Source organism: Lepidochelys kempii, chromosome 2 (genome assembly GCF_965140285.1).
Source record: "Lepidochelys kempii isolate rLepKem1 chromosome 2, rLepKem1.hap1, whole genome shotgun sequence".
Classification (NCBI taxonomy): Eukaryota; Metazoa; Chordata; order Testudines; family Cheloniidae; genus Lepidochelys; species Lepidochelys kempii.
In genome coordinates, this window is record NC_136381.1 from 69196074 (window position 1) to 69216736 (window position 20663).

A 20663-nucleotide genomic window follows, 5' to 3' on the forward strand; every position below is an offset into this window, starting at 1 on the left:
TGCATGCCGTGGTATTTTTTTCTTTTATTAATTTCTCTCTCTCTCTAAGTGGTCTCAGTGCCACTAGATGGGACAGAGCACCACACCCAGGAAGTGTGTTGGGTTACACTAGCTTAAGCAGAGCTAGCATGTCTGTCTACCCATTCTGGGAAGCATGCTCTCAGCTGTAGTGTAGACATACCCAAAGTTTAGGAGTGTTCAGAGCCAGGATTTGGGGTTGACCTTCAAAAAGGAAGGGGCACCTTGCAAAATTCACATCTAGAACTGGGTTTGTATTCTGATCAAGTAGTGTTCAATTCATGATTTTGTTTTAGGCCCATCTCTTCTATGAACTCTAGAAGCACCAACACTAGTCAAGTCAAAATAAACAGATAGTGAGTTCGTAAATAACAACATATTCAGCCATAAATGAATTATTTATTATTATTATTTTGAGCATGTGGCAATTCAGAATTGTGGGAAAGGGAAGGTGTTAAGATTTTTCTCTGACAGCAGTTAAAAGCCAGAAAGAGGATGTAATGACTATTACTAATGACAGCTGATGGAAATTCTCTTGTAGGTTTTTCAGTAGGTAGAGCCTTGGGATCTAAATGTTCCTGGATCAGTATTCTCCAAAAGATTATGCATCAAATGTCAATGGGAGGCCTGCACACACAGGGAGAACTAAATAATGGGTGTGAATTATTCAGTGAAGATAGAGCCAAGAGGTCAATTTTTTCCATGGGTTTAGTATTGTGGAGGTGCAGTAATGGGACACAAAATGCATGGTGGTATGAAAGAGGTGTACGTTTTGTTTAAAAAGTGATGAGAAAATATAAATTTTAATAAATATTGATCCTGAAACAGATTTTACGCAAGTATTAACTATGATTAACACACTTACACAAATCACCAAACAAAAATTGTTTTCCTAAATGCTACTACATATACCACATCCTGTGAATGCATGTATCAAATTCAGAAAACCATGGTGTAGCTCTAAATTTCTGCTTTATTTACAGTTCAATTGTGCAAAACTGTTAAGAATTCCTAGTAGGGTTGCAATGTGTTGTTCACATTAGACCTGTTTAATCTCCACTGATGTTTTTAATCTATTGTTTTGACAGTTCTCCATAATAATTACAGTACCTTCATCATTATAAAATACAAATAAAACAAATCAGCATGAATCTGAAGAAGCAGCATATTCACTGTGAATCCTAGATTATACATAAAGCTGCACTACAGTGCGTCCATCATTTTCATCCTCAGCAAGCCACCTTTAAGGAAAAATATAAAAAACCCTAATTGGTACATTAGGTACAGTATATCTGAAACCCAACAAACAGACAAGGAGTAAGGGCCTGCTTCTGCTCCTTCTGATTTCAATGAGAAATTTGGCATTGACTTTAACAGGAGCAGAAGTGAGCCAAAAGAATAAAAGCACTGTATAGATAAGCTATAAATGGATGATTTCACTGAGTGGCACAAATCTTGGTCATTTTAGATTAAGAAAAAATATTTTAATAGATTATTGTATATCATATCATATTCCTAGGGCTAAGAATGATACTATTTAAATCTGATGCCTCTTTATTGGCCCCCCACCCTGATTTCCACAGTAGCCCAGTTCTTCTCCAATAAAGCCAGTGGAAGCTTTACCACTGACTTCAGTGGAAACCGGACTGGATCCAAAGTTAAAATGTACAGATGAAATACTAATGTTAATACATACTACTTTATAGGTAGCAATTTTTGTCTTCAAAAAGCTTTAAAAATAACTAAGACTTTCAACCCTTCTGTGAAGTATGTTGGATGGGCTAGATTCTCTTGGGTGATCTGGCCCCTTTGTTGCTCTGGTATAGCAAAGGGGCTGGAATTCCCTGGGGGCAAAAAAGGGGTGTTACCAGCTGCTGAGGAGACAATTAATCACCAGTTACTGGTGCAGCTGTGTCAGGGAGTAGAATGAGACTTGGCTGGAGTGCTATTAAGTGCCTTCTAATATTGGCTGGTGTAATGGCCCCTGGGAGCCACAGACGTGACTCTGCTGTAAAATGTCAGGGCCAACGCCAGCCTCAGAATCAGGACACTACAATCAGCCCAGTAGATGATGGACACAGTCAGAACCTGGTCCTATACCTATATACATAATCCATCCATGTTTCTTTAGTACACCCATCACCATGGTATCTTGTTTTATATAAGGAATAACTGGAAAAGAGAGAGTAAGGCTAACCTTTTTACAAGGCTCCACTAATTTTGGATGCTCAACTTGAGACACCTAGGACTTTTTCACAACTACTGTGAACTCACAACTCCAGCCAAAGTCAATGGGAGTTACAGGTGCTCAACACTTCTGATAATTAGACCCTAGAAGTCTGACGCTAAATATCCAAAAGACCAAGACATCTAAAATCACAGGATATGTTGAATTTTTTGGCCTTAGTGACTTGCCCAAGTTCACAGAAGTATTTAGAGTCAGGATCAGAATCGGACTTTCTTGGCTCCCAGACCTGTTTTTGGACCACTACATTATAACCCTCTCTCTAAAACGAGGAAACTTGTCTAATTTTTATACTTCTTTGTTCTGAGACTACATTAAAATGATATTTTGCATCTTAAAAAGGAGGAACACAAACATAAATCTTTACTCGTGTTTGTTTCTGTTGTTTAATTTGAAGCTCTATAAAAATGCTAAGAATTCAGTGTATTGCAGGGAATATCACACTAAAGATATCACTCAGTTATAATTTCAATTCTGAGAAACAAGTGTATGGCTTCAATTTATCTGGCGCATATTTATGAATAGCTGTAAATTACCAGTATGTTCATTAATAGTTAAGGTTTAGGATGGGTTTCTGCTTGTACAGTACTAGTCTTAACCAATCCCTTCACCGCTTTTTCAGATCAACCCCCAAATTAGTTTTATGATTCTCTGTGTGTCCCACTTGCATGAAAAAGTATTCCTTTTAGCTTTAACCTTGTATGGCTAAATAAATCTCATGGCCCCTCTTCTAAACGGATAAATAGACCCTGAAACTGAATGTTTTTAAAAAAAGCAATTGTGAAAATATAAAGTATAGTTTGCAGTATATGTTATTAAGAAAATAGCATTCCAGATAATGAAGACATTTAATGTGTTGGCTTACAGACCTGCTGCAGTTGAAGCAATACACTTCATTTGTAGATGCATCTGTGATTTCTACTTTTTCCAGAAACCAGCCACTTGCTATAGAAGGGAAAAAAGAGAGCAAGCAGACATTTAATGTAACTCAAATGCAAACAAAGTATAGAAAAAAAGTTTCATTTTCCAGTCCTCCTGTGATTCAGCACCATCACATGTATCCAATATAAATAACAAAACTGAAACACAGATAATCCAAGTTATTACCAACTCTTCTTCATTTTTAAAGAACATTCCCTTGATGTTTTTGACAGAAAATAAAAAGGTAAGCTTTGATTACGTCTAAAATCATTTTTTTCAGCACTGAAAGGAGCAGTTAGTAAGTTAAATGAAGCAGAGTGCACAGCCATATGGCACAAATTCTTGAAATTAGATTTTGCTGGTTTTTTCCAGTGTGAAATGTTATCTAAGAACATACTACATGGCTAATGTAGTTTGATCTACATTGGCTGCCAAAGTAATAATAAAAAAAACTGAGAGAATTTATAAGTAGAAACAGTCCTTAAGGAAATACAATGCTCTTAATAAAGCAATGGGAAAACAAGGCTTTTTGGCTGTTTTTTTTTTTCTTTTTAATGAATTTATTTAGATTTGTGCAAACTAACTGGCGAGTATGAATGTTAGGTCCAATTCAGAAAATCACCCTATTCAGGAGAACACTCAAAGATGTGGTTAACTTTAAGCATGTGCATAAGTTCCACTGAAGTCTATGGAACTTCAGTGGAGGCCTATAGCAACAGAAGGCAATTAAGGAGTTCGTGATCTTTGGAGGTGAAGAACTCTACACATCAGACTTTGAACAAACATCTTTCAAGTTTTCATTACGGAAGTTTTCATCTTTAAACAAATTGGTGCCTTTTGGGAATGTTTTGCCAAATTGAGAAATATCTGTGGTCCTGCTCCACAGTTGGCTTATGCCACAGAGCTCCTTGTTTCATTTAATATTACAGTGTGAACACTGTTTTTACTGTAGTGAATACACCATTACTGTCTTGATGTTTGTTCTTTAGAAGTTGGGTTTGACTGTAGAAGTATTTCATGTATGCACTTGGAAGCCAAATAGAAAAAATACTATTATTTGTTGAAATTGTATGTGGGTGTCTCTGTGCATAATTTGTATGTTTTGGGAATAAGATACAATTTTATAATCCTTTAATTTGATTTGCAGAACCATGGACAGGAGTATAAAACAGGACAAAAAATCCTTCACAAAATATTTTACAGCATCTCACCTATTTGCATAAAAAGGTCAAAGCTTGCTAAAGTTTCTTATTGCTCATGAATGGTTATTAACTGATAATTATGTAGAACCTAGGATATAAGGATGCCCACATTCTCAGTCTCCAGTTCCCAAGAGTCACTTATAGAGACAGTGAAGTACTTTTGGTACTCTTCTAATTACATCTTCTGAATTGTTTCATATATCACAGACACTACTCATAAGATCTGACATTTCATGGAAATCTCTGTGACTCATGCACATTATTAGTGATTATTAAAAATATCTCTCTCTCTCTCTCACACACAAACACACACACCCCCTTAACAAACACAAAGGAAGGCCTTGCCGCTGTCCTGAAGAGTTTACAGTCTAGGGCTTTACTGTGACCCAGGGAACTCTAACTGACTTCAGTGAGAGTTCCATGCTTGGGGGGTTTGTTGAATTTGGGCCTATATTAGACAACAATAACAAATGTAAAACAGAACACTGTGTGGCATTTATGTTAAAGGAGAGTGTGGGGGTTACAGATAATGTGTAGCAGAAAGGAAGTGTTCTCTTTGGGGTAGGAACAGTCTTTTTGTTCTGTGTTTGTACAGCGCCTAGCACAATGGGGTCCTGCGCCAGGCCTGGGGCTCCTATACACTATGGTAATATATGTAATAATAATAAACATAAGTGTTGCTTGAAGAGAGTTTTAGGGAGAGATTTGAAGGACAAAGTGAGGGAGTTAGGTGGGATGGCAACACAGCGACTGTTCAGAGCATAGGAGTCAGCACTATTGAATGTGGCGTAAGGACAGAGAGAGGAAAGATAGTCTTGTTGTGGAGGTGCTGGACTGGGATTCAGAAGACGTGGATTCAATTCCTGGCTCTGCTATGGACTTCTGTGTGACCCTCTGTGAATTTCCCAGGACCTTAGTTCCCCATCTGTAAAATGAGGATAATAATCCTTCCTTTCCTTTGCCAGACTTGTCTATTTACACTGAATTATTTAAGAAAGGAATAATTTCTTACTATGTGTGTGTATTCAGCACCGAGCACAATAGTACCCCAAGTTCTGTTGGAGTCGCTAAGCGCCACTGTAACATTATGATTATTCGCAAAAAGAAAAGGAGTACTTGTGGCACCTTAGAGACTAACCAATTTATTTGAGCATGAGCTTTCGTGAGCTACAGCTCACTTCATCGGATGCATGCCGTGGAAACTGCAGCAGACTTTATTTATACACAGAGAATATGAAAAAATACCTCCTCCCACCCCACTGTCCTGCTGGTAATAGCTTATCTAAAGTGATCATCAGGTGGGCCATTTCCAGCACAAATCCAGGTTTTCTGTGAGAAAACCTGGATTTGTGCTGGAAATGGCCCACCTTAATTATGCACATTGTAGGGAGAATGGTCACTTTGGATGAGCTATTACCAGCAGTATAGTGAGTTTGTGTGTGTGGTTTTTGGGAGGGGGGTGAGGGGGTGAGAGAATCTGGATTTGTGCAGGAAATGGCCCAACTTTATTATCATGCACATTGTGTAAAGAGTTGTCACTTTGGATGGGCTATCACCAGCAGGAGAGTGAATTTGTGTGTGGGGGTGGAGGGTGAGAAAACCTGGATTTGTGCTGGAAATGGCCCACCTGATGATCACTTTAGATAAGCTATTACCAACAGGACAGTGGGGTGGGAGGAGGTATTTTTTCATATTCTCTGTGTATAAATAAAGTCTGCTGCAGTTTCCACGGCATGCATCCGATGAAGTGAGCTGTAGCTCACGAAAGCTCATGCTCAAATAAATTGGTTAGTCTCTAAGGTGCCACAAGTACTCCTTTTCTTTTTGCGAATACAGACTAACACGGCTGTTACTCTGAAACCTGTCATTATGATTATTATTATTAATATTAAATAAAAAGGAGTATTAAGATGAAAGGTTGAGGGAGAGAATAAACAGCAGGAGGGGGAGTACTGGGATTTTATTTATTATAGATATTTTAATAGATACTTTCTTTAAAAATTCCAAATTAGCCATCAGCTCACTTTGATGAACAATCACTGCAAAGTTTCTAGGTCATACAGCTTCCAAAAGATAATGATACAGTGTTGTGTGAGTTGTGACAAAGTAAGCAAAAAATTGTCCAACCTTGGAGTCAGCAGGACCTGCCATCATCACAGATTTGTCAGTACTTCCTAGTTATGATAAACTTGTGACCTCTTCTAATGGCCCACGTTGTCAAATAAATGTGAATTTTATTTGGCTTTTTAATTAAAGCATTGGGATCAATATCAATTGATTTTTGTCACATCAGATAGGGGAGTTTTAGCTGAGTGATCTGACCAGAATATCTCAGATTTCTTAGATTCAAGCTATAGGTTGTTCTCTGATTCCAATTTTATATTTCTAGTGTACTTTTTTTTTCACTATGACTGTTAACTAAAACAATATAAGTTCAAGACAGTATATCCTGGGAGTATTACTTCTTTTGCTTTGTTAACGTCTGGTCTTAAGGAATACTAATGTTGCATAGTTAAGTATGGCTTGGTGTTCTCTCTCTGGTGCTACATGTTGTCTTCAATTCAAACTTCTAAACAAACCAATTCTTACAGTCTCTCTCTTTGATTTTTTTAGATAATGCACCAAAATATACAAATGTTTCAATCTAGTCTTTACTTTTAGGGCTCAATCCTGCAGTATTTAGTAGGAGTTTGGGGTGAATAATGACTGCAGGATCAGACCTTGAGAGATGCAGAAGTATGCCAATGTGATAGGTTTCTTTTATAAACCATGGGCTAGATCCTCAGCTAGTGTAAATTAGTGTGACTCCATTGCTACATGGATTTACTCCAGCTAAGGAGCAAGCTCTATATCAGTTGCAATGAGTTTACAGGCATTTCCAAATGTCAGGCAGATCCTTAAAATCTATATTCTGCTTACAAACATATTGAAAACGTATAGAAAGTACTTACCAAATCCTTTCCCATCATGGCCAATTTCAATTGAACGCAGGCTTCCTAACCTTTTTGTTTTAATCCTGAATATGTCAGACTTCAAAATTGAAAAAGAGGCAGCTATTAAAATATAATAAGTCAAAGTCTGTAAAGTAGCATGCTTGCCTAGCTCAGTTTTGAGACCATTCAAATGTAGCCGAATGGAAGAAAACTAGATGGCTGACAATCTAACTGCATTACTACTAATGCAGGTCTTTTGGTATAGGCTTTGTGTTGCTAGTCTTCCTTCAGTTTAACATGAAAGATGTACTACTCAAGTTATATTCGAATGATTCTTACCCTTTTATTGGTTTCCACACACAAGAGAGATGTTTCTGCTTGGTACATTATGAATTGCCAAGCAGATAAAGTAATAAGACCTTTTATTATTTTTGGTTTATGAGACACAAACATGCCTCTGAGAATATAAAGATAAGTGATTTTTATTCTGTTTACTGTCAGACCTCTCAAATGCTCCACATTTTGGTTCAAAATACGTGTTTGTTTCACAGGAAGGAGAAACAGCAACTTTTCCCATTTCGGCATTTCTCCAAGAAATCAAAAGGTGACCCTGGCACCCATCTTCAGGGAATGCAGTTGGATTGCTCCAAGGTTTTCCCTCTATCTGCCCCCATGTCCCAGGGGACCATGAGAAGCTGGTGAATGTTAGAATCTGCTTGCTCCTGCAGATTTAGTTTCTCTATGCTCCTTCTGCCTGCAGCAACCCCTTTTCCCACCTCCACTAACCCTCTGCCCATGGAGGATGCCATATGGGTGAAGATCCACCAGAAGACATTGGCAGGCAGCAGGGCCAGAGCTACTCAGGACAACTGTAAGTGAAGAAGGTCTTGGAATGTTTGGGAGTTCAGCTACAGAGTATGAGATAATGATTTAGGACTCGAGTAAAATACCCAGACTAGACTCAGTCATCACCTGTCAAGAGTCATTAAGGAGAAAATCGGAGGAGGGAAGATAGTCTATTTCCTGTTTCATGGGAAACTCCAAGGCCAAGCGTGATCAGCATGACACCACCAAACAGTTCAAGGTAGCCTTGGGTGGACAACAGGATCTATGCTTATGTGGTATTTGCCAATGTAATGTGTTAAACAAAGGTGGTGGGGGGAGAGAGGAAAGAATATTTTATTCATGTATTTGGTCATGATGCAGATACTTTGTGGCTATGACATGACATGGATTTTCAGCTTACTGTAGCCAAGCACCTGACAATGTCCTGGAGTAGAAGGACATCAGACTCTGACCGGAATGCCTGCTGTCCTTTTATCTGGTTATGTGGCTGCACCACATTTGTGGCTGACAGGACTCTTTACAGTGCCAGCTTCCATGACAAATTTGAATGCTGGAATTTAGTAGGGTAGTATACTTCCACCCAGTATGCAAATGCAAGCACTAGTGTTCCAGGTTTGCACAGAAGCAACACACACACAAACACACTTTGTATTTGCATGATGCCTGTAGAAAAGTGGGTTCATTCAGATGCCACAGCAATGGGCCTAAGAAACAGAAAGGCCCCAGAGGCACTTAGAGTCACTAGAAGTAAGAGATTCTTCACTTCTATTAGAATAGAAGTCCTGGAATAGCTACTTTATCACATGATCATTCTGGTGAGAAGGTTAAAATGTAGGATTGTGTTTGTTTTGGTGGTTTGATGAGATTTTTTTTGGAGACTTTATCAAGGATGTAATATACAATTTCTAGCCAAACACTTAAAGATGGCTGGGCTCATGTCTCATGTAGTGACTTGGAAAACAACAGGAGGCTGCAGTTCCTTAAAAGTCCTGACCATGAATGACCTGTCCAATCTGGAGACAAACACATCATATAACATAGACTCTGCAGTGCTTACCTTTCCTCTTTCAAAAGGATCTTGATGCTGCAGTGGTTTAGTGAGCTGAACTAATTCAGATGAGTCCTCATCCCCAAATAAAATTACATGCACATTGGCATCCGTTCCTGCTCCCTTCTTGTCACCAGTATACACTTTAATTATGTAGTCTACCAGACTTGTCGGAGGGCTTTTTTCCTTATTTAAAGCATGATCTATTTCATTTTTGAGTTTAAGTCCTTCCCTGCTAACAAAAGATACTGGGATCTCTCTCCTTATTTCAGGTTCCTGGGCATCCAGAGAGAACACTCTGCAAGGCAAAACCATATACAGTAAAGTGAAACAGTAGTATATGTTAAGTTAGAAAAATATGAATTTCTATCTGAATGCTAAAGAGAGGCTCTAGCATGGATATTTTTGCTAAATACCCAGCAATTAACATACTATGTAACAAAAGTCGCTTTTGATCAATTGCCTGATTGATGTTTTTAAGATTAGCTTAAAAAGACCTAGCTTACTCATTCACTTCAAATATGTAGACAGGTTCTTGTTTTAGTGCTTCCTTCAAATGTAAAGTTTTAACATCCAGTTTGCAGTCTACAAACAGAAAAAATAAAATTAAGATACTCAATTGTACAGCCAGGATTTATGTGGAATCTGGCAATGATATAGTTACAGTATTCTTATTATACTAAAAAATATAGTTTCTTGGTCAATCAAAATACAACTAAAGTGCCCGCTTCACAAGTTTTGCACCATTATAGCTTCCCCTATTGAAATGCTCTAATTGCAGGATTTCCATTCTAAAGGTCAACTTTCAAGTTTAGGGCAAGATTGTTCTCTGATCCTAGGCAGATTTGAAAAAGCATCAGGCCCTCCTCATCCCCTGGATAGGCCATGCAGGTCTGACTCTGAGCATGACTGGGTGGTGATGGGGGAGCAAGAGCTGTGCATCTGATACTCTCCCTGCACGTAGTGGTTGAGGAGAGCTCCCTCGTATAACAGCTAGAGGTATTGGCCAGACAGGAAGGGTGAAATGAGCTGCATCCCAAAAAGGGATGTTGCAACTTACTTCCCACCCAGCACGAAAGGGGAGAAGAGGAAGGATTGAACTCTGAGTCACAATTCCTTCCCACTGCAGCTACATAATGCCCATTATTCAGGCTGAGTTTATTGGCTCTATTTAGCTTTTAATGATTAAAATATGTTTTCCTCCCTTTGCCCTAGCTCGGTAAACTAGGAATCCCAACAGCTTTAATGATCTTAATAAGGCCACTAAGCACTTAGTCCATGGATGATTTTATAAACATCGTCCAAGGAAGATGATAAACTTGAGGGACCAATTTGACCACCCTTACTCATGGCAGTTATTACTTTACTACATGAGTAGTCCCTCTGAAATCAGTGATACTACTATAAATCAGTAAGGGTGGCAGAATCTGGTCATACTTAAGCTTGACACTGCCTCTCTGAAGTGTGTATTACAGCACACATTTAACTGATGAGAGATTTCAATCCTTTTGTGCAAGATCACAGTGGCTGTCAGGAATAAAACCCAAGAGTCCACACAGACAGTTTACTCATTAACTTCTAGACAGTCTGACTCCTTCAAAATGAAAAATAAATTAGACAGATAATTATGAAAAATAAAGTCTCCCCAGAATCTTGCATTGCCAAACAGTATTTTCAGACATGCTTGGAAAAACCTTCTTTCTCTTGTTTTGCCTGTCACCCTTTGACACAGTTTTAGTGGACACATTCAGTGATTTAGAACAGTCAGTCCCACGGATGCTCTGAGCTGTTCAACAACTTTTATTATTGAGATGAAATGCAAAACAGAAGTGTTGAACCAAAAAGTAGTTCACTGCATTAGTAATCATTAATAATACCTTGCTCTGAACCCCAGTGAGTGGTCAGCAGAGCTGGGAATATAAATAAAAAGTACTGAATCCTTGTACTAACCTTTAGACAGACAGTGCTCCCCTCCCTATATTTTCATGAGCTATATTTAATATTTTCCTAAATAATTTACTGGGATAACAGAGAATTTGCTTCATTTTCTTTTCTTGGGAAAGGAAATAGTTTACTTCCTTGATGCAATCAACTATGTGGTCTTTAATTCCTTGGATTTTAGCTAGTCAAGACCTAGATCTTTGCCATGTCAGATTAGAACCTAATAATAGCCAGAAGAAATCATTATGGACCTGATCTCACAGTCTGTGCACAGTAACCCATTACCTTAAATAGGAGTTTTGCCTGTGCAAAGACTGCAGGATCAGGCTCTTTGGGGATATCAGTTGTATCTGGCAAAAGTAACTTACTTGTTTTGCTGCTGATGGAGAGGACAACTTTATGCAGTTCTCCCAGGTCAACAGCATCCATTTGAGCTGTAAATGACTGCAAAAAACATTATCCAATGATACAATCATAAGATATATTCAATACACTATGTTATAAAGGAAGAAAAGAAACAAAGATTACAAATAGAATATAAATGAATGAACTTAAGGAGAAATTTTCCATAACTTTGAAAGGAAATACCTCATTGTCCTCTCCTTGCTGGAGATTCTGCAATGGCCAGCCAAGGATTCTGTCTCCTGTGTCACCATTGATTCCACACACACACACAGTCACAAGTACTACATTCCTCTTGTTCAAAACATTGCTGGAAAACACTGTTACATGATATGTAATCACTGCAAGATCAAAAGGAGAGACATCCTGTCACTACCACAAAACAACTTTCCATAGGTATTTAACATTGCAGCAACGTACAGTCTGCTGAAATAAGACAATTCAAAAATTGATAGAGATAACAAAATAGTGAAGCAATCAAACTGTTTCCAGTTTTTTTCTTAATGTTATTCTGCAACTCCCTTTGACAAACATTAGCAATTGTCATAAATCCACAAATGAATGGTCTGCAACTTTTGGTTAAAACAGTAGACCCCATGAGTTTAATTTGCCTTTTCACATGGTTAAGGACAACACCCACATTCTGGAATGAATAAATAGCTCCTTTTTACCTGGGAAATACATAACGAGTAAAAAAAAGTCAATGAGATTCAGGCTCCTAAGTCACTTGGGCACTTTCGAAATTTTGACTGAATGTGGTTTGGGCCTTGGATATAGTCAGCATGGACAGTACCTGAGTACATTTTAAACTGTTTGAAGTTTATGGACCAGATTCTCAACTGGTGTAAATTAACAAAGGTCCATTGAAATCAAAGTGGCTATGTCAAGTTACACCAGCTGAGGATCTGGCCCTATCCATTTACATTTTCTTAACAGAACTAAATTATCTTAAAGTACTGGATATTCAACTCTCTTCAACTTTCAATCACATTGTTTGCTGCTGCTCCTGCACTACTGGAGAAGCAGATGCATCTTGTTCTTCCAAAAAGCTTTTGTAGTTTCGGGGTAATAGCTCAGACTCATCAACCCCCTTCAGCCTGCTGGCACAGAGTGGCCACCTACATCCTTTGAAAGGCAAAGAAGCTATCCAGGTTCAGGATGACCAGAAAGCATGTTGTTTCCACTGACAGTCTCTATGTCTAGTGAACACTAAAACGTGCAGGGTTCACTATATGAACCAAACTTTGCACAGGTCACACAGACCTAGCTTCACACCTGGTATACAGGGGCCATCTTTAGTGGTGAGGAAGTAGCTCTTGTTCCATGCCGAATGGATAGCAGCATCCCCTCAGAAGACTATATCAGTGGTGTAGGATTTCATAATCCCATTTTATAACATGTATCCCTTTTAACAATACAACATATAATTTAAACAATTTGAAATAACTGTAATATCTTCAAAGTTTAGTTGATCTGATGCTATACTTATGGTTCCAGAACTGTCATTTATCCTCATTAGTTATACTATAGTCAAAACAATATTAATTGGATTAATTAATTACTTAATTAGCAATGTGACAATTAGCCACTTTTTTTTTTTCGGGTGCAGGAATACCTGTGTACTTCCCCATCTCACCCACAGACCAAAGTGGTGGGAGGAGCACAGCTGGGTTTAAAATGGAAACCAAGAGTTGATGTTAACTATGGAGCTGAACCAACCACTTAGTCATCAGATCTGTTATTCAGGCAGGAAGGAAGGGAGAGCAAGAGACACAAAGAACGTATGCAATAGGGAGGGAGGAGCATGAGCAGCCTTCTAAGGGGAGCAATGTGAGCAAAAAACCTGACCTCAAGACTGAGCTTGATACATTTATGGAGGGAATGGTATGATGAGAGTGCCTACAATGGCATACGGCCGATCTGCAACTGCTAGTAGCAAATATCCCCAATGGCTGCTGAAGGGACACAAGATGGGGAGGGCTCTGAGTCACTATAGAGAATTCTTGCCTGGTGTCTGGCTGTTGGGTCTTTCCCACATGCTCATGGTCCAACTGACTGCCACATTTGGGGTCAGGAAGGAATTTTCCCCTGGGTCAGATGATCAGAGACCCTGGGGTTATTTTTGCCTTTGTCTGCAGCATGGAGCATGGGTCACTTGCAGTTTTAAATTAGTGTAAATGGTGGATTCTCTGTAACTTGAAGTCTTTAAATCATGATTTGAAGATATCAGTACCTCAGCCAGAGGTCAGACTAAGTGATCATGATGGTCCCTTCTGGCCTTAAAGTTTATGAGTCTATGATTTAAAAATATGGCAGAGATGCAGGGCTGTTTTGCACAATAAATTCTGTATAACTTTGTGCATCAAGGATCACTTTGAACTCCACATGTGCTACCTGTTGTGGAGCTGTTTAAAGCACTCTTGGACATAAAAAGGGAAAGACTTGGGGGGAAATGTGCCTCATGCTATACGGCCTTTCTGCTCCACTGTGATTACAAAATATATTTACAAATCCCTCCTTGCAGATTTCCGAGGCATATGCAGAAACAGATAAATACAAATGTGATGCAGTCCTTACCTGGAGAGTTATCAAACAATATGTTCTCAAAAGAGAGTAGTAAATATTATATACACACATAGAACATACACTATTTTATATAATAGTAATAATATACCTTTTATGACACATCAGAAGGGCTCAACGTGCTTTACAAAGGAGGTTAGTGTCATTATGTTACAGATGGGGAAACTGAGGCACTGAGCAGTGACATGAGTTGCCCAAGGTCACCCAGCACACCAGAGGCAGAGCTGGGAACAGAACCAAAGTCTCCAAAGTCCCACTCCAGTGCTCTCTACTCATAATTCCACACTGCCTGACTGTGTGTGTATATACACTTGTGTGTTTTAGCAATTAGTCTCTTCCATGAGGCACACCTGAGTGCCTAGATATTTTTAATAACCATTTGGATTCTGTGTATAAAAGGTGAAAACAATAGACCTTATTCTGCATTCCTGCAGAGAGCTCTGAGAAGTATGAATTCTGATTCCCAATTCTGGCATTTAAGCATTTAGTGCTAGACAAAGCATTCAAGAAAAAGAACATGATCATACTGAGATTACTCACTTAAAGTTAGGCGTGCCTCTGAGCACCTTGCTGAATCATGGGCATAAGGGCGAATAAGGTCAATGGAAGGACTAGCACTGAATTCAATAGGCTTTGGACCAGGTTCTTAGTGAGTGGACTCAGTGTCCACACTCAAATGAATGGATGCTCTTCTGAGTAAGAACTAAACACAAACTGATTAAATATTAAATAAAAAAAATTATTTGGCCTGTTTTGCCAAGGGTATATTCTGATAAATACTAAATCTGAGGAAGAGCTCTGTGTAGTTCAAAAGGTTACCAATAAAAGTTAGTTCTATAAAAGATACTACATCACTTACCTTGTGTCTCTCGTATCCTGGGACCTACAACAACACTGCAAACATTTGATTTTGTGTCATTTGGGATTGTACAGATACTTACTATCTCACTTGTAAAAATATGAAAGAGTGAAAAGACTGTTTCAGATTAAAAGATCCCTTCTGCTTTGCTAAAACAAAGATGGTGTCTATAAGACAAATTTTGAGCTAATTTTTAACAAGCATAATTATCTGGACTGTACAAGCATAAGAAAAATAAAATCACTTGTTCGAAGGTGAGCTATAATAAGTAGTGTTGTTAGCACCACCAGCAGCAGAACAAACAGAGGAGAAACAAAGAAAGGAACATTTCCTAATGCTGTTCTATATGACTCACAACGTTCATAGACAATAAATAAAAATATATTTCCACTGCATACTTTATAGTACAGAAATTAAGAGAAGTGAATAATATTTTCCCTAACAGATATATTTTGAATTCTGATCTAGATTTTATTAAATGTTAAATGAAGACAATAAAATATCCTGCTTTGATAAAGATTTCGGTTGTATTATTAGAACTTGTTAACCTTCTGGACCATTCTACCTCTTTAATATAGATTTATACCTACCAGAAAGTGCTGCTTTTAATGGCCACTCTACAGGGAGCTCAATCCATCTGTCTCCATTAAGAGAAGAAGAAAGTGTTTTATTTATAGAGAGACTAAAGGTATCCAGGGTTGCTGTGTTCTGCATTTTAAAGTGATGAAGAGACAACTGGGATGTGTTATTTCCCAAACTCTGAAGCCCAAATCTCACTTTATAAAGCATCCCTAGGTCAGATGGGAAATGTACCTAGGGAGTAACAAAACAAAAAGTTAACATCCAGAATGATAAAAAAAATCATTTTTTCAAAAGCTCTCAGCATTGGCTTAATTCTGCTCCCACTGAAGTCAACGGCAAAACTCCCAGTAAGTTCAAAGGCAGCGGAGATCAGACAACAGCGAGTGCTTTCCGAAATCCCATATTTATCCTTTAGTATTAGGGTGACCATACATCCCGTTTTGGCCAGGACAGTCTCTTTTTTAAGCCCTGTCCTGACTTTTTTGGCAAATGGGACAAATGCCCACTTTTGTCAAAAAAGTGGGGTGTGGTGTGGAGGAACATGCTGGGGGGTGGTGTGGGGATGGGGGAGCGGAGATGCCAGCCCCATGCAGGGGGGAGGTTGGGCTGGAGGTCGGAGGAGGAAGGGTTCCACTGCATGTGGGATCGGCAGGGTTAGAGTGATCAGTGGCAGTTGGGGGCACCTTTGGCGAGTAGCTGGGGCCAGCTCCATGAGGGAGCCATCAGGCAAGCAGCTGGGGCCAGCCCCATGCGGGGGTACTTGGGGCTGGCCCCGCACGGTGTCTCATTTTTCCTTTGGGAAATATGGTCACCCTATTTAGTGGTGTTCCTTATATGCTAATAAGAAATCAGTCCAGACTCAAATTCAAATTACATACTGTACTGTCTATTAAATGTAAATGTTTAATGTTAATACAAATTGCTTGGATATGCATAATTAATTCTGAGTAATTGTTGACAAAGAATATGCTTTATAACCATGAGCTATGAGAGTACAAAAGAAACACAAATTAATTATGGTATTCAAGTTAAAGGTCAAATTCTGCTCTTCTTGAATACCCAAAGGGATGTCAAATTGTTCTCTATTTTAAAGCAATTTCAGAAGAGATGCTAAAAAGGTAAGGAAATGTATATATATTATTACATCAGATGTTACTTGATCCTCAGCTTGATGGCCCACTTTATTTGCCATGGAAATTGGGTTTGACTTGCCATTGCTTCCATAAAAAACCATGATCAATTTAGAAATATTCTTCACTGACTTTTCAAATTCTTCTGTTGTTTCTTCACAGAGTTTTGTGAAATAAATTCTCCATGTGCCTTCTGAACAAATGAAATAAGGAACATGATGAAGGAAAGACAGATTATAAATGTTTTTCCTTTCATATGTTCACCAACAGAGCCAAAATAAAATTTACAAACAGGTACATTTATTTTCATTTTAATTGGGTATCAAAATTATTTAGCCGTACTTTGACCAACTAATAATGCACGTATATTTTTATTTCTTAATATTACACAGAGGATAACATTGCCAGCACTGGTAAACATAATTACAAGTTTGTGATGAAAAAGCTCCCATATAATCATTTTTAAATTGGTGAATACAATATTGGGTCTGGGGCATCAGATCTACCTGATTTCATTTGCTGTTTTTTTAACGGCAAGACAGCTGTGCTCCTCCTCTCCTGAATTTCTAGTTGAAAGAAGATTGAAAACCAAATTAATGCTTTTGTAAAACAGTGTCTAAATTATAATGAATGTCTGTATTCATCTATGATGAAGCAGTTGACTGAGCACTGTTTTAGTTAGATTAAAGATTTGACTAGGAAGAGTGCAATGAGATTTTCTACTTCATCTTCTTTTATATACTGTTCCGTATAATGAACTGGGCCAAAACCAAACACAATATTATGAATGGTTGTGATCCAGACAATTTTTTTTCATTTTTAAATAATTCATACTTTGTTTATACAAATTCTGCTACCAGTGATTTGGGTGTGTCTGCACAGATCAGATATTTTTAAAGTTGATCTAACAGACTAATTCTGCTCCCACTGAAATCAACTCTCACTAACATCAGTGGGAATGGATCAGATCATAAGTCATTAATTAGAGATAAAGGCCTGAACCAAAGCTCACTGAAGTCAATGGAAAGCCTCCTACTGATGTCAATAGGCTTTGGATCAGACATAAAATATTTTCTTCTGTGAAACCAAGGAAAGACATTTGTGTTCCTATAGAAGTTCAACAATATCCATTCTTTGACTCCATTTATAACATTATGCAATCTTGAAGATACTAAATTATTCCTTATTATATTTTGCCAAGAATGTTTCAATTTTTTTTTCAGAGCAAAAGTTCAAGCAGCTCACGTATTATTGGCTGTTATAAAGGTAACATTTTGTTTCCTTTTATTTCTAGAATCAGAAGGCTGGAGGATTAGGGATGATCCAACAAAGGAAATATATTGTCATGGTACTCTGTTACAACAAATTAATAATAGCCTTTGGGCCAAATTCTGCTATGGCCAATGCAGCTGTGGTGCCTGTTGTGGCTTCTGCTAGAGTACTGTTGTCAGCGGGGACAAGATATTTCATTGTAGACTAAGGGACCATTTATGGAGTGTACTTTACTGCTTTTCTGAACAGGAGCATAATATGACTGAACCTGTCTCTGGCTAGAGACATGCTCTCTACACCCATATTCTATATCGTGAAAATGTGCTCTCTGTTAGACAGCCATCTTGAATACTACAGAGACATTCTCCTCTACTACTTGAATGCAGTGGGGACAACTATATAACCCTATCCTTCTTGCTTGGCAAAACAGCAGAGGGCAGGATTTAAACATCATGCGAATGTAGGCAGCGACCTTTAAAAACATTATCCTGTCATAAGGGACAAAATATAACTGGTACTTGGGGAGACAGCAAGTTACAGAGAGTGGACCGGATTTTGTTCTCATTTGCCTCAATATAAATCTGGACTAACAGAGGAGAAATTAGCATCCTGTAAAACACTGGATTATCAAACAGTATTAAAACTGAACAGTTTCAGAGATTGTCGTTCTTGCTTAATTACAATGAGATACTAAAGTATCTGATACTATGACTTGTTATGGGAAGAGAAAGTGTAACTGCATTTGGCAGTTTTGAATTAGTTTCTTAGTAAATAATATATTTATAAAATAATATTTACCTGTAGCTTTTAGAGCTACTGAGGCAGATTTTTTCCCATCTTTTAGCCATGTTTGAGCCATAAACAGTGTCTTTGTCCCAGCAAATGTTGGTTCGTGCACAATAATCTTCTCCAGCTGCCAGTCACAGCCTTTTCCTTTATCTACAACCAACTCCTGCAGAGACCCAACATCTACTGCTTCCACCCGGAAAACATCCACCTGAAACAAGCAAAGTCAACAAATAAGCGAGTATGGAACCAGAGGCACCAATGTGAAATACACTGAAACAGAACAGCGAGTCAGGCGAAAGTGAGAGGAGACTGAGGCACAGCATCTTCAGGCTAATTCAGTAAAATACAAACCGAATCTGAGATGACAGGGCTTAAAAAAGCCAAACTTGTGCAAGGAGCAAGAGCACCATGTGTGTTTTGTCTAATCTACTGTGTGCCCACAAGGGCGGGGGGGAAGCGGGGGGAGAGATACCAGCGAAAGGATGACACTCAGGCCTGAGAATAGTAAACGGTGCTTTATTGAAGGAAGAACTTACGGTCCAATCTGCGCGGGGAGCCCCTAGGATGCGTGGAGGGGCTGCAGGGGACTCTGGCTGTTCGGGACAGCTGACCAGGCAGGACTCTGCCGGGGGGGGGTCCTCTGCGGTGTTATATTCTTCGTGCTTATCTCGGGGTTACATGGGGTCAACAGCTGGTTACATTCTTACATATATAATTTATGCTTGTGATATAACCTGACTTGTTTACAGGCAAAAAATATGCTGAGCTATGCTACAGTATCTTTTGGCAGGGTCTGCCGGATAAAGTTCACTGAAACTGCCTGCATCCTCTGCTTACATCCAGTCACGTACTCAGTCCACCACTTAGCTCCTCGCCAATCTTCTGCAACCCCCTTGCCCCTGCATACTGCTAAAACACCTCCGCTTTCCCAGGCACATCATTCGGATGCCTAATATTGCTCACGGCTAAGATTTTCTCCTCAAACCTCTAACAATATTTTCTAGAGGTGCAATTTAAAAAAATGTCTAGCTGTGGGCAAAACACACCCCAAGATTCACAGTGTGGAGAAGAAAAGGTAGGGCTGGGGGATAGGAGTAGTGGAAATAAACGCCTTTGGGGTGGGGTTATCTTACCCAGGGAGGAAAGTATATTCAGCTTGTAGTAACTGGTGTTCTTTGAGATGTATTGCCCCTATCTGTGGCGCACTATTAGGTTGTGCATACGCTCTATGCGATCAGGACTGAGGAATTTTTCTTAGTAGCGTGCATTTGGTCCACATATGCATCCCTCTCTCCTCGTGCTCACACTCACGGAGTAAAGGGGGCTGCCAGACCTCCATCATTTCAGTTCCTTTTTCTCGACTAGGCCACACTAAGGGAACCGAGGCAGTGGGAAATGAGGATGGGTAGTGCACTAGACATAGGGATAATACATCTTAAACAACTTTACTTACTACAAAAAGTGCAACCTTTCCCTCTTCTTCAAGTGCTCATCCCCATGTGTAGTGCACTTCAAATGATTCACAAGCAGCGTCCGTCCTGAGGAGGGGGGTGCCTGGAATTCTATATCACTACAGATTGCAGAACTGCCCTGCCCAGGGAAGCATAGAAGCCATCTGCATGTACCAGGGCATAGCATCTGGTGAAGATGTGCATGAAGCCTCAGGTTGCTGCTCTGCAGAAGTTAACGATAAGTACATTCTTAAAGGAGGCTGATGAACTGGGTGGTTTCCCTAGTCACAGTCCAGCCCCACTCTCATGAACTTCTCCATGAGGAATCTTCTGAGCCAAAACTCTCTCAACTGCTTGGTCCTCCTCAGGAATGATCTGCTGATATTGCACCCGGAAGGGGCATAGTCTTACCCAGGCAGTACAAATAGGCCTCATGATCAT

General features: G+C 39.1%; 1 protein-coding gene across 1 annotated transcript in view; it reads right to left on the reverse strand.

The window, feature by feature from the left end:
* Positions 1–1204: 1204 nt before the first annotated feature.
* RP1 (RP1 axonemal microtubule associated) overlaps positions 1205–20663 on the reverse strand; it is a 295040-nt gene continuing 275581 nt past the window's right edge. Inside the window, exons 48-58 of the mRNA XM_073329615.1 lie at positions 18781–18979; positions 17217–17276; positions 16725–16903; positions 15589–15811; positions 11743–11897; positions 11523–11598; positions 9720–9798; positions 9223–9511; positions 7338–7416; positions 3133–3208; positions 1205–1259 (exon numbers count right to left, since the gene is read on the reverse strand). Coding sequence (XP_073185716.1) covers positions 1205–1259; positions 3133–3208; positions 7338–7416; positions 9223–9511; positions 9720–9798; positions 11523–11598; positions 11743–11897; positions 15589–15811; positions 16725–16903; positions 17217–17276; positions 18781–18979 — 1470 coding nt within the window. The remainder of the gene's footprint in view (positions 1260–3132; positions 3209–7337; positions 7417–9222; positions 9512–9719; positions 9799–11522; positions 11599–11742; positions 11898–15588; positions 15812–16724; positions 16904–17216; positions 17277–18780; positions 18980–20663) is intronic.